This window comes from Natator depressus, chromosome 6 (assembly GCF_965152275.1).
Source record: "Natator depressus isolate rNatDep1 chromosome 6, rNatDep2.hap1, whole genome shotgun sequence".
Classification (NCBI taxonomy): Eukaryota; Metazoa; Chordata; order Testudines; family Cheloniidae; genus Natator; species Natator depressus.
The window spans coordinates 68,546,863-68,560,364 of NC_134239.1; the positions used below are offsets into that span (position 1 = coordinate 68,546,863).

Below are 13,502 nucleotides of genomic sequence, written 5' to 3' on the forward strand. Positions count from 1 at the left end.
GCTAACGAGCTGCCATGTCACAGGATAATTAGCAAACAGTGCAACGGAAAAGAAATACAGTACAGCCCATATAAATAAGAGGGGCGGGACACGCATTTCATGAGTTGGACTGGCTAGCAGGGCTTTACAGCCAGGGAAGAAGACAGCGGAGGGGTGGTGGAAGAAATGGTCTCCACCTTCACCTTCCAGCTGATCATCCCCCTTCCTACCAGCCTCAATTAGTATTATCTGGACATTCAAGTGCACAGTATCTCTCTTAGACACTCTCATGCTTCCCCGTGGACCCTCATTCAATTCCTTCCTGACTTGCTGGATCTACGATTGCTTCCCTCTGCTAGCTATACCGTACTGTGTATAGATACGTACACACGCCACATACATCCACTGTTCGTAAGCACTTAAGCAGCACACACACATACACCTGTGCCTATACACACACAGGCATAGCGTACACACCTACCCCGCTGAAGTGCCTCCCACAAATCTCTCCCCTTTGGACCGGGGCCCCAGTCGGCCTCCGGTGCCAGTAGTACGGCCGAGGGTTACCCCGTGAGAGAACACAGAAGACACGCGGGCCACCCACGCAACGCCCCCGTAGGGCACACCTAGGGCGCGGGACAGGCACAATCCCGCGGCTCACGCGTGCAGCCCAGCCTAGCACCCCCTTGGGGCGCCCGCGCGGCACACGGAGCTCAGCCTCTCCCCCCGGGCGCTGCCCCGGCCTCGCCCCACAGCGCCCCCCGTACCGTTTGCTCAGAGGCCGAACCCGGAGGGCCACCTTGACGTTCGCCATGTCCCGCCGCAGCTCCGCGGGGGAGACGCCGCCGCCCGCGGCCAGCCGGCCACCCCGCACCCTCGCTGCTCCCTGGCTCTCGGGGCTCCCCGCTGGCCCCAGAGCCACAGGATTGGCGGGCGCGGTCCCGCCGCCCAGCGCAGCCCCCGGGGCTCGGGCGGGGCGAGGGAGGAACCTCGCGCGTCCACCCCCGGAGCGGGAGATGGGGCGGGGCGAGCTCGACCTCCCTTGCGCTGAGCGGGACGAGGCTGGTGTGTTGCGGGTCCGCTGCTGAGAGCGATGGTAAAACAAGGGCTGCTGGGCTGGTCCGCTCCGCCCCGCCACTGGCTAGCGCAGCCGCGCCCGTTGTTCTTGCCGAGGTCGGAGCGGGGATTCCCCGGGGCCCACTGCACGGGACTGCCTGAACCGTGCGTGTGGGTGTAAAATAAACCAGGCGCTGCGGCTGGACGGCGTGGGGGAGGCGGGCCAGGCCTCGCTAGCAGGAGCCTTTCCACCGCAGGAGCGACGGCTTTAGTTTTCAAGCAGGTCTTTTATCACCCTGCTGTTCTGGCTGGCGACCTGTACCTGCTGTGGCAGTGATCACGCTGCGTGTGAGGACAGGTCCGCTTTAGGTATTGTGAGGGGTGGGGTGAATCGTGGACAGGACACCAAGGCTGCCAGCATGTGAACATATTTCGGATGGCTACAGACCTCCCTGCTACTACAAGCAATTGTATGCAGAGCAGGTACCAGGTATAAGCAGATTTAAGTAATTGCTTAGGCCCTGAACAGCTCAAGGGCGCCCCCTGTTAGCATGTGTTGGGGGTAAAACGGAATAGTCCTGCTTGGGGACCCCAATGAGCTAGCACCAGCACTAATGCTATCTCTGCCTCTCCCAGCACCTGTGGAGTAACAAAAAGGCAGCGACTGCTGCATAACAATTTGAAGTGGGGTGATCAGACAAGTGACACTATAACAATCTGGTGATTCTGAAGAAGTGGCTTTTTATCCATGAAGGGTTATGCCCAAATAAATCTGTTAGTCTTTAAGGTGCCACCGGACTCCTTATTGTTACTATAACTACAAGAACTAAAAAAAAAACTAATTTCCCCATGCTAATTTGCCCCTACTGTTACTCACACCTTCTTGTTAACTGTTTGAAATGAGCCACCCTGATTACCACGATAAAAGTAATTTTTCAGCCTGTTGATAATAGCCCAATTTAATTGATTTGTCTCAACCTCTCTCTCCCCCACACTGGGTAAGGCAATTCTCATCTTTTCATGCACTGCTATATATATTTTCATACTGTATTTGCCACTCCATGCATCTGATAAAGTGGGTTTTAGCCCATGAAAGCTTATGCCCAAATAAATGTGTTTAGTCTATCAGGTGCCACAAGTACTCCTCGTTGTTTTTGCTGATACAGACTAACACGGCTACCACTCTGAAAAATGGCAGCTGAGTATTCCATAATTATTCTCCTTTATTGACCTCCACATAACATTTGTTCCATATCCCACTAATAATCCCCTCCAACCGCCTTCCCCCCCTAGTTTTCCACCTACAATTGGCAGGGTGTTAATAGGCCACTTCACTTTGAATGGTCCCTTGAAATATGTGTTAACTACTATGCTAAACAATCTGTTCCACCTTGTGTTTACATGTGATGCTCTGAATATGTTTCCCAGACAGACCTGAAAGAAGAGCTCTGTAAGCTGCAAAGCTTTGTCTTTCACCAACAGATGTTGGTTCAATAAAAGATATTACCTCACCTACCTTTGTCTCTCTATTGGTTCCATTTAGAAATCAAAAATACCAACCTAATCCTGTATCTGACTGTACATTTATAAGAGAAACACGTAATAATTTTAATGGACTAACTCAGGGGTTCTCAAATTGGGGGTCAGGACCCCTCAAGGGGTTGGGAGATTATTACCTGGGGGGTTGCAAGCTGTCAACCTCCACCCCAAGCCCCGCTTTGCCTTCAACATTTATAAAGGTATTAAATATATTTTAAAATGTTTTTAATTTATTAGGGGGGTTGTACTCAGAGGCTTGCTATGTGAAAGGGGTCACCAGTACAAAAGTTTGAGAACCACTGGACTAACTGCTGTTGGTCAGGGGGCAGCTTTTGAGTTTATACAGAGGTTATGTCTACACTGCGAAGTTGTTGACAAAACTTTTGTCTTTCACGGGTACTTAAAAAAGCCCTACCCCCCCCACCCCACCCCCCTGCAAAAGACAAAAGTTTTGCCAACGCAAGTGGCAGTGTGAACGCGGCTTTGTTGGCAGGAGGGCTCTCCTGCTGACAAAACTAATGCTGCTTGCGGGGCTGGAAGTATTTTGTCAGCAAAAGTGCTGACAAAGTACCGACAAAGAGCGTTTACACATGCTGACTTTTAGCGACAAACCTTGTCGCTAAAAGCTGCATGGTGTAGACAAGCCCAGAGCTCTTCTTCAGGTCATCTATAAGGCTATTATAAGGGACTGTGAACAAGATGCCATGTTCACAGTCCCTTTTCTAGCAGTTATGTTAAAAAAAATCCTCAACACTGGGATTAAATACAGAAAGTCAGGAAGCCAAGTTATGGTCCTCAGAGCATTCATTGCATTTATTTAATTCTTTAGGATAGGATTCTTAAAGGAACTTAATGGAGTTAGATATCCAACTCCTTTTATTTTTATTATTTGTATTACCATAGTAATGAGGTGTCCTAATCATGGCTCACGACCCATGGTGCTAGTTACTGCACAAACACAAAACAAAAAGTCAGTCCCTGCCCCAAGTAGTTTACAATCTAAGCATACAAGAGACAACAGATGGATACAGACAGGTTTCAGAGTAACAGCCGTGTTAGTCTGTATTCGTAAAAAGAAAAAAGAAAAGGAGTACTTGTGGCACCTTAGAGACTAACCAGTTTATTTGAGCACGAGCTTTCGTGAGCTACAGCTCACTTCATCGGATGCATAGCATATCGTGGAAACTGCAGAAGACATTATATACACACAGAGACCATGAATCAAAACTTCCTCCCACCCCACTCTCCTGCTGGTAACAGCTTATCTAAAGTGATCATCAAGTAGGGCCATTTCCAGCACAAATCCAGGTTTTCTCACCCTCCCTCCCCCCCCCCCCCCCCCCCACACAAACTCACTCTCCTGCTGGCAATAGCTCATCTTACAATGTGCACAGCAATAATCCAAGTTTAACCAGAACGTCTTGGGGGGGGGGTTTGTAGGAAAAAAACAAGGGGAGATAGGCTACCTTGCATAATGACTTAGCCACTCCCAGTCTCTATTCAAGCCCAAATTAATAGTATCCAATTTGCAAATGAATTCCAATTCAGCAGTTTCTCGCTGGAGTCTGGATTTGAAGTTTTTTTGCTTTAAGATAGCGACCCTCATGTCTGTGATTGCGTGACCAGAGAGATTGAAGTGTTCTCCGACTGGTTTATGAATGTTATAATTCTTAACATCTGATTTGTGTCCATTTATTCTTTTACGTAGAGACTGTCCAGTTTGACCAATGTACATGGCAGAGGGGCATTGCTGGCACATGATGGCATATATCACATTGGTGGATGTGCAGGTGAACGAGCCTCTGATAGTGTGGCTGATGTTGTTAGGCCCTGTGATGGTGTCCCCTGAATAGATATGTGGGCACAGTTGGCAACGGGCTTTGTTGCAAGGATAGGTTCCTGGGTTAGTGGTTCTGTTGTGTGGTATGTGGTTGTTGGTGAGTATTCGCTTCAGGTTGGGGGGCTGTCTGTAGGCAAGGACTGGCCTTTCTCCCAAGATTTGTGAGAGTGTTGGGTCATCCTTCAGGATAGGTTGTAGATCCTTAATAATGCGTTGGAGGGGTTTTAGTTGGGGGCTGAAGGTGACGGCTAGTGGCGTTCTGTTATTTTCTTTGTTAGGCCTGTCCTGTAGTAGGTGACTTCTGGGAACTCTTCTGGCTCTATCAATCTGTTTCTTCACTTCCGCAGGTGGGTATTGTAGTTGTAAGAATGCTTGATAGAGATCTTGTAGGTGTTTGTCTCTGTCTGAGGGGTTGGAGCAAATGCAGTTGTATCGTTGACCACACCACACGATCCATCGTCTACAGCCAAGCTCTGCGATACAACCGCATTTGCTCCAACCCCTCAGACAACATCAGCCACACTATCAGAGGCTCGTTCACCTGCACATCCACCAATGTGATATATGCCATCATGTGCCAGCAATGCCCCTCTGCCATGTACATTGGTCAAACTGGACAGTCTCTACGTAAAAGAATAAATGGACACAAATCAGATGTTAAGAATTATAACATTCATAAACCAGTCGGAGAACACTTCAATCTCTCTGGTCACGCAATCACAGACATGAGGGTTGCTATCTTAAAGCAAAAAAACTTCAAATCCAGACTCCAGTGAGAAACTGCTGAATTGGAATTCATTTGCAAATTGGATACTATTAATTTGGGCTTGAATAGAGACTGGGAGTGGCTAAGTCATTATGCAAAGTAGCCTATCTCCCCTTGTTTTTTTCCTACAAACACCCCCCAAGACGTTCTGGTTAAACTTGGATTATTGCTGTGCACATTGTAAGATGAGCTATTGCCAGCAGGAGAGTGAGTTTGTGTGTGTGGTTTTTGGAGGGGGGTGTGTGGGGGGGGGTGAGAAAACCTGGATTAGTGCTGGAAATGACCCACCTTGATTATCATGCGCATTATAAAGAGAGGTTTCAAAGAGGGATGGGCTATTACCAGCAGGAGAGTGAGTTTGTGTGTGTGTGGGGGGGGGGGAAGGGTGAGAAAACCTGGATTTGTGCTGGAAATGGCCCTACTTGATGATCACTTTAGATAAGCTGTTACCAGCAGGAGAGTGGGGTGGGAGGAAGTTTTGTTTCATGGTCTCTGTGTGTATATAATGTCTTCTGCAGTTTCCACGATATGCTATGCATCCGATGAAGTGAGCTGTAGCTCACGAAAGCTCATGCTCAAATAAACTGGTTAGTCTCTAAGGTGCCACAAGTACTCCTTTTCTTTTTTCTTTTTACAGATGGATACAGACAGGGGTCAGCATGATTGCCAGTGGCCTGAGCACACAAACTGTTGTCAAGTTTTTTTGTAGGTAGGACTGCAAGGGAGAGTGGGATTTAATTGGGGATCTAACTTCTTTAAAAATCCCAGCCTTTATATATGCATCTATTATTGTGGGGAATATAACTTTGCAATTCTATGTGAGATTTCAGCCTCAACCAAAGTGTTCCATTAATGTAAATTTCTGCATTTTAGGTTTTCTTTTAACCCCAGCTGAAATCAGGAAGAAAATGCCCTAGGGCATTACAATTAGCTGCATTATTATGGGGATATAGAGCATGTAGGGAGCATCTGTCATTGGTCACTTTTTAAGATAGGATTCAGGAGTAGCTAGATCATTAGTCTATTCTGGTATGGCAATTCCTCTTTATACAATCTGTCTATGTAGTCAGTAATTCTCTTACTGAATTTTTTCCCATTCAAAATTTTGCTCGAGGAGCATTGGGCTGAGATTCCAAGTTAATGTCATCTCTGCCTTTCCAATGACAGCCATCACTTATGTACTTATTGCAAATTATAAGGATATTTTATTCAGTTTAACCATGTTCGTGCATTTTGTCATTTAACTAAATTACAGTCTTATTTATATTGTAAAAGGGGGAGTGTTCTCTCATTGAAGCTTCTGTCCCAGGCACACTGCCATAAGCTGCAAACAAAGCACCTCCTAAAAATGTGTTTAACATACTGAAAAAGTAAGATCATAATACAAACAATTGGCTTTGGAGGCTTACGGGTCTGTCACATAGGTTTAACAGGTGTTTCTGGTTTATCGTACAAACTAGAGTTGTAAAACTTGCTGTCCACAAATATTTGCTGCTACCTTTCTCTCCAATATCCTTGAGTTATCATTAATCAAAACAATGAATTAGTATGTCAATGCTGATGACAAATGGGACAATACAGCTATACTATTCAATGACTTATATTGTCCCATATCCAATAATAAACTGGGAAAAGCCAAAGAACTGATTTAACTGTTTGTTTGAGGCATGAAAGTAGACCATTTAATGGTTTTTTAATTGTTTAAAAATAAAATAATTATAATAAATGAAGGACAGCCCATGGCTGTTTTCAAGACTTCCAGAATAAGGATGAAGTACAGCAAATCAGTTTAGCCTGAACTTCTAGCTAAAGCATCTCTACAGAAAGAAACAGCAGAGGCAAAGGACAGTTCTGCAATTGAGGCACAGAAATTTGGATTCTGTTCCTGTATATGCCACAGTTTGTGTGTGTGACCGTAGGGAAAGTCACGAATGTTATGAGTGAAATCCTGACCTCATTGAAGTCAATGCAGGTTTTTCCATTGACTTCAAAGGGGGGGCCAGGATTTCCCCACTTGTGCCTCTTTCCTCACCTATGAAATGGCTATGATGCTTACCTATCTCACAGGCACACTGTGGGGTTTAAGACTTCAATCATATAATGAGATGTGGACACGTGGACCCCTGCGTCTACAGAAAATCACTGACTTCAATGGGGATTCTGCACAAGCAAAGGGGATCTCCACCTATGCTCATGTAATTGCAGGGAGGCAGTGTAAGCCAGCTGATAGGAGACAGGAGATCTAGGTTCTCTCCCAGCTCCACAACTGACATTCTGCTCAACTTTAGGTAAGTCCCTTCTATCTATTCTACTTCAGTTTCCTCAACTGTAAAATGGAAATAATTATCCACCCTTGTGAAGAAGGTATTTTTTTAGATGTAATGATAAAAATTGCTAAGTGCAAAAGATTACTGTTATTAAGCCTCCCAAATTGCTCTGAGATAGCATTAAGGGACAAAGAGCTCACATTACCCATCTCCAAAATTCAGCTGAAGTGAGATGTAGTTATTGAACAGTGCAAAACACACACTACACAACAGTTTAGAACTGTAAATGAAAACTAAGAACACTGTATCCAGTTAAACTGCTGGGGAAACTGTAACAGACAGACATGGAATTTGGCCATGATTGAGAAGTTATTACCCCCACCCTTGCAAGCAGTTCCATGGGCTCTTTAGTGGCCATAAGTTGTCAGGGGACCTTGGTTTTACATCTCCTTTGAAAATAGTTAAGACAAAATACATACCTTCTCATGTTCTGTGCTCAAATTATTATATCACAGCTAGAACTAGTCGAGTACTGCAAAACTGTTTTCAAATTCCAAGGTGCTGTTTAATTCAGGCATGTTCAAACATCTGATTAATGCTGAGAATTGAGTATTCTTGGAGATGGCTAATATTAATACTCCTGTTCATATGTGAACCAATGTATCATTGCACTAATAAGAATATTTTGGAGCCAGCTGTTTGTCATTCTGTTTTAAATGTCTGCTATCTAGTCATGGACCAAAAAAATACCATGTAGCTGGATGACAATTCACACCACATGAACAGGGAATAATTGAAATTAATACTTCATGAATAACCCAGAGGTTGAACACTGGTGAATATTTACAAGTAATGAATACATTAGCAGAAATTATCTTCTGTTTGCAACCAATTTGAAGATTTATTAACCAATAAGTTGAACATTCTAATTGTAGCTGCTCTTCCTGCCAAAGTCACATACACAGTACACAGATACTATCTATGAACAACAGCTACATAGACACTTCAGGATTTTAACCATTTTGTTCTGTGGTGGACCAGCTATAACAAGCAACTTCCTTAGATTTGGATCTGAACACATTCATTATTGTTCAGCTATGGACTACCTGACTTCTCAATTTTTTCTGGTTTTATTTTTAAATTTTATAAACGTTTCCATGTAGTTTGTGTATTTCTGCAGGATGCAATATATTTACTGGCAGTTAACAGCTCTGGAAGAATGATATATCTGTGGTATTGAGCCACCTAGTGGCTGACTTACAAGAAATTAAGGAGTTTGATTTAATAATTCAAGCAGCTTGTTTAAAACAAATAAACAAACAAAAACAAAAAACACAAACAAGCTGGATAAAAGAAAGAATCTGATTTGCCATCAAGGATTCTGATCCTTGTGTGACAGGGTGGGATACGTCTGTATTTAATTATGAACTCCAGTATGTACTATGTGTTGAACACAAGGCCTCAGACAACCTATTGTACTGCATACCAGACAGCTCTGCTGCCCAAGAAACGTGCTTGACCTCACTGAAGGACTATCACTGAGATGCCATCAAGACTGCAATCTGGAGCCACCAACTTTGACTGCCTCTCAACCGCTGGCCTACCTCTGCCAAACAACAATTTTCTATACCAGGACCCCACAGATGGGGCAAACATGGCAATATTGGAAGAGGGGGTGGGGGGAGACTGGAGCGTCTCACCTAAGCACATGACATGGAGGAGACACCCTGTGTAAGAGCAGGGCTCTGCTTTATGCAGGGGTGTCTGACCATCACCAAATGAAGAAGGACTTGCAGGAGAAGGGGGGTCTCTGCCCAGGCTCAAATGGTGACAAACCTTAAACTCACAGAAGGGGTGAGATCAGGCACAGGGAGGATGCATCTCAGGACTTTTCTTGTTTTCAAAGAGCTGTGACTCTCAACTGCTTTAAGAGTATTATTCCTGTGATTACGACATTCCTTTGCTAAGGCACTAATCTTTGCCTTTTGGCATGTTGTCTCCGAAGAGGTTAAACTTGAAGCCCTGAGTGCCTACAGCCTAAATTGAGCTCAGGGGAAGCACCTTGGAAGGTCTCAGACATTGATTGTGGAGTCTAGTGTGACTAGTTGGCAGTACCCCACATCCTAAAGAGGAGTGTCATACAACATGTCTGAGCCTGGGAATGTGCCCTACAGTTTCAGAGCTAGCAACAGTGACTAGACCAGACCCAAACCCAGTTGGCCTGAAAGCATCTGGAAGGGTCCCATATGCTTTCATGCCAGCTGGGTTTGGGTCTGGTCTAGTCACTGTTGCTCACTCTGAAACAGTAGGGCACACTTGCAACAGACTGGTGACTGTACAGTGGAATACGGGGTCAGGTTGTAAACATGGAGATGTGTCATTGTGATTTAGGGCAGTTTTATTTCTCCTATTCTAATGTGACAATTTCTGGAACAAAAATCTACTATTACTGTAGTAGTGATCAATGTCTCGATGTCAAGTTGGCAGCCAGTATCAAGCAGAGTGCCCCAGGGGCCAGTCTTGGGGCCAGTTTTGTTCAAAATCTTTATTAATGATCTGGATGATGGGATGAATTGCACCCTCAGCAAGTTCGCAGATGACACTAAACTGGGGGGAGAGGTAGACACACTGGAGGGAAGGGATAGGGTCCAGAGTGACCTAGACAAATTGGAGGATTGGGCCAAAATCTGATGAGGTTCAAGGACAAGTGCAGAGTCCTGCACTTAGGAGGAAGAATCCTATGCACCTCTACAGGCTGGGGACCGACTGGCTAAGCAGCAGTTCTGCAGAAAAGGACCTGGGGATTACAGTGGACAAGAAGCTGGATATGAATCAGTAGTGTGCCCTTGTTGCCAAGAAGGCCAATGGCATATTGGGCTGTATTAGTAGGAGCATTTCCAGCAGATCGAGGAAGGTGATTATTCCCCTCTATTCGGCACTGGTGAGGCCACACCTGGAGTATTGTATCCAGTTTTGGTACTCCCACTACAGAAAGGATGTGGACAAATTGGAGAGAGTCGAGCAGAGGGCAACAAAAATGATTAGGGGGCTGGGGCACATGATTTACGAGGAGAGGCTGAGGTAACTGGGGTTATTTAGTCTGCATAGTTAGGCATCTCCCACTAGTGATATCCAGGGACAATGCTAACATCATCTCTATTTACACTAGTCATAAAACAGAGTCAAAAAGGATTTATTATTCTAATTGTAATGCAGCATGATAGAACGTTTCCCTTTACAAAATAACTATCTCCAGGTCATTTGTTCCTTATGGAATCTTAGTCAGCATGCTTTTTCCATCTCAGTTAATCCATGAACAGTCATTAAACTGAATGCATCCGATGAAGTGAGCTGTAGCTCACAAAAGCTTATGCTCAAATAAATTTGTTAGTCTCTAAGGTGCCACAAGTACTCCTTTTCTTTTTGCGAATACCGACTAACACGGCTGCTACTCTGAAACCAGTCATTAAACTATGATTACTTCTAATGGTTACTCTATAATATGAGAAGAGGCTTAATACTTGGTGATACTGTCCTTTAAAAACTAATTTATTATATTGCAATTATACACCCCTCCTACTAATGTGCATCCCCAGTTTATTTCTCACTTATAGCCTATGTGAGGTAACACCACATGGAGCTTTACAAGTTCAGAGCACTTTACAAGCACAACCTAACAACAACATGGACAGAAGGTGTAGGATAAATATGAAATTAAATAATTAAGAGTTATCTTAGTTTGGTAAGGAAATATATATGTGTTGTAAACAAAGGTCCTGACTAGCAAGTAGACAGAAGGCCTTGAAAATTATAAATTACAAGGCCAGAAGGAATGAAGTAGGGAGGATGTCTTGTTCAAAGAATAATGAGATAAGGGGAAGTTTCTACAAAGAAACCTTTGACCAATAGGGGTGATTGCAGATGGTTTTAGATAAGACAAAAGGAATGTCTTAAAATGAGCCAATATGGCCCTTCCCAGTCCACACACTAGTGTTAAACCCTGTGTGAATCTAGGTGCAATGGAAAGCTATTGGGCAGCCAGAAGGAGGAAAGGACAGGCCTTGGGAAGAAAGAAGGTTATAAATCTTATCTGGATTAAGACTGGAAATAAGGGTGAACTGTCTCAAATTGTTTTTTAGTGGAAGTCAGTAATTGGCAATGAGATCACTTGTTTGTTAAAGGATATAGAAAAGTAAACACTTAAACGGTTCATTGCTAATACATGCCGAACACCATTGGAGCCAGCCAATATGGATCTAAGCACCCGTGGGTTTAGCTGGTTTGTACATATCTTGATCAAATGTTTGTAGGTGTTTAATTATTGTTTGGGTGTAGTAAAGTGCTTATTATTTAGGTTTTTTAGGCACTTTTAGAGCAATTGTATAAGTACCTTTTAGCCTTTGGATTTAATAAAGGAATTTATGGTTACATTAGTATTTGGTGGTTTCCCATATCCATACGAATAATTTCAAATATTAATTCTAACAGGAAGAAAATATATAAATAGCACACCATTTTACACAAGGAGAAATGGAAGCACAGAAGTCAAGGCGGAGGGGGGGACGGGAAACGCTGGGAGGAAGGGAGGGAAAGAAGGCAAGGAGGTGGGAGCTTGGCTGCCGGTGGGTGCAGAGCACCCGCTAATTTTTCCCCATGGATGCTCCAGCCCCGAAGCACCCATGGAGTTGGTGCCTATGCTCCTTGTGACGTTATCCGATTAAAATATGACCATATAGATCATTGTTGCAACCACTGTTATATATTTGCTGCAAATCTTGTGCAAAGGTTGTCGAGAGGTGTCTATAAAAAGGTTATGATTATGCTATCTGTATGCCCGTATCATTTTTGTATTTGAAGTTATAAGTATTGGCTCTATACTTGGATCTCAAATGTTTGATCCTGGGGTAACCATAGGCACCAACTTCTAATGGCACTGGTGGGTGCTCGACTCCCCTCTGCCTCCGGCCCCGCCCTCATTCCAACCCCTTCCCCAAAGTCCCCACCCCAACTCCGTCCCCTCGCTGCCCCTATTAGACTCCTTCCCCAAATCCCTGCCCCGGCCCCGCCTCCTCCCCTAAGGGCACCACATTCCCGCTTCTCCCCCTCCCTCCCAGAGCTTGCTACAGCTGTTTGGTGGGGGCAAGCGCTGGGAGGTTGGTGGAGGAGCTGGGATAGGGCACGCTCAGGGGAGGAGGTGGAGGAGGTAAGGTGGGTGCAGAGCACCCACTAATTTTTCCCCCTGGGTGCTCCAACCCCAGAGCACCCACATAGTCAGTGCCTATGGGGGTAACACCACAAAGTAGTTAGCCAGCACATCTTGGAGGGACTATTCATATTGAGTGACCTATCAAAAGAACATTTAACTGACAATGGACCATGGATCATGTATACTTAATGGAATTTCCTGCTGTGACTAGGTGAAATGCATGGACATGTGACTTGCCCACGTGACTCCAAACTGCATCTTGTTGCTGTAATTTTCCACAGTAAGAACAATGGGATTCCCTCCTCATAGCAGAAACTATTAAAGTCCCTGGAAACACCTCCATTTTGCCTCTTTCTTGCCCAAACTGCTAGACTATACCAAAAAAAAAAAAAAATAGGGGTGGGGGGAGGGAGTGGCAGGCAACAAATCTGTCGGAAAGGCAGTTAAGCACTGTGCAGCTGCAACTTGCCTTATCCCTGATTTTGTCCTCACTAGTAATAAAGAAATAGTGTAGTGGAAAAACAGATTTTAACCTTGTAGAGTGAAACCTCCTATTTATCTACAGAAACAGCACAATTAATGCTAGCATCCTCTTCTCCACCTGCTCCTGGGGGAATTTTGTGCCACTGCACGTGTGCAGAATTCATGTCCCCTGCAGATTTCTTTGCTTCCCTGCAGAAAAATGACTCTCAAAGGGAAGCTGCAAGAGCAGTCACGCAGAACTTCCTAGCAGGGCAGGTATATAATTTCAGGCATCTGGAGCAGCCAGCAGAGAGGTAAATCTACATTTGAAAGAATCACTTCCAACATTTAGATTTCACCTTCACATTTTGAAGGTGAAATCTAAAT

The 13,502-nt window shown here is 44.6% G+C and overlaps 1 protein-coding gene and 1 long non-coding RNA gene across 2 annotated transcripts in view; one reads left to right on the plus strand and one right to left on the minus strand.

Annotated features, from left to right (window-relative positions):
* STARD9 (StAR related lipid transfer domain containing 9) overlaps positions 1–880 on the minus strand; it is a 200,271-nt gene extending 199,391 nt beyond the window's left edge. Inside the window, exon 1 of the mRNA XM_074955639.1 lies at positions 747–880. Within this exon, the coding sequence (XP_074811740.1) occupies positions 747–793 (47 nt within the window). The 5' untranslated portion in view covers positions 794–880. The remainder of the gene's footprint in view (positions 1–746) is intronic.
* Positions 881–1,427: 547 nt separating this feature from the next.
* Positions 1,428–9,298, plus strand: LOC141989208 (uncharacterized). Its single transcript, XR_012639932.1, has 3 exons — positions 1,428–1,525; positions 7,386–7,468; positions 8,937–9,298. It is a non-coding gene; the product is annotated as an uncharacterized LOC141989208 (long non-coding RNA).
* The last annotated feature ends 4,204 nt before the right edge of the window (positions 9,299–13,502 follow it).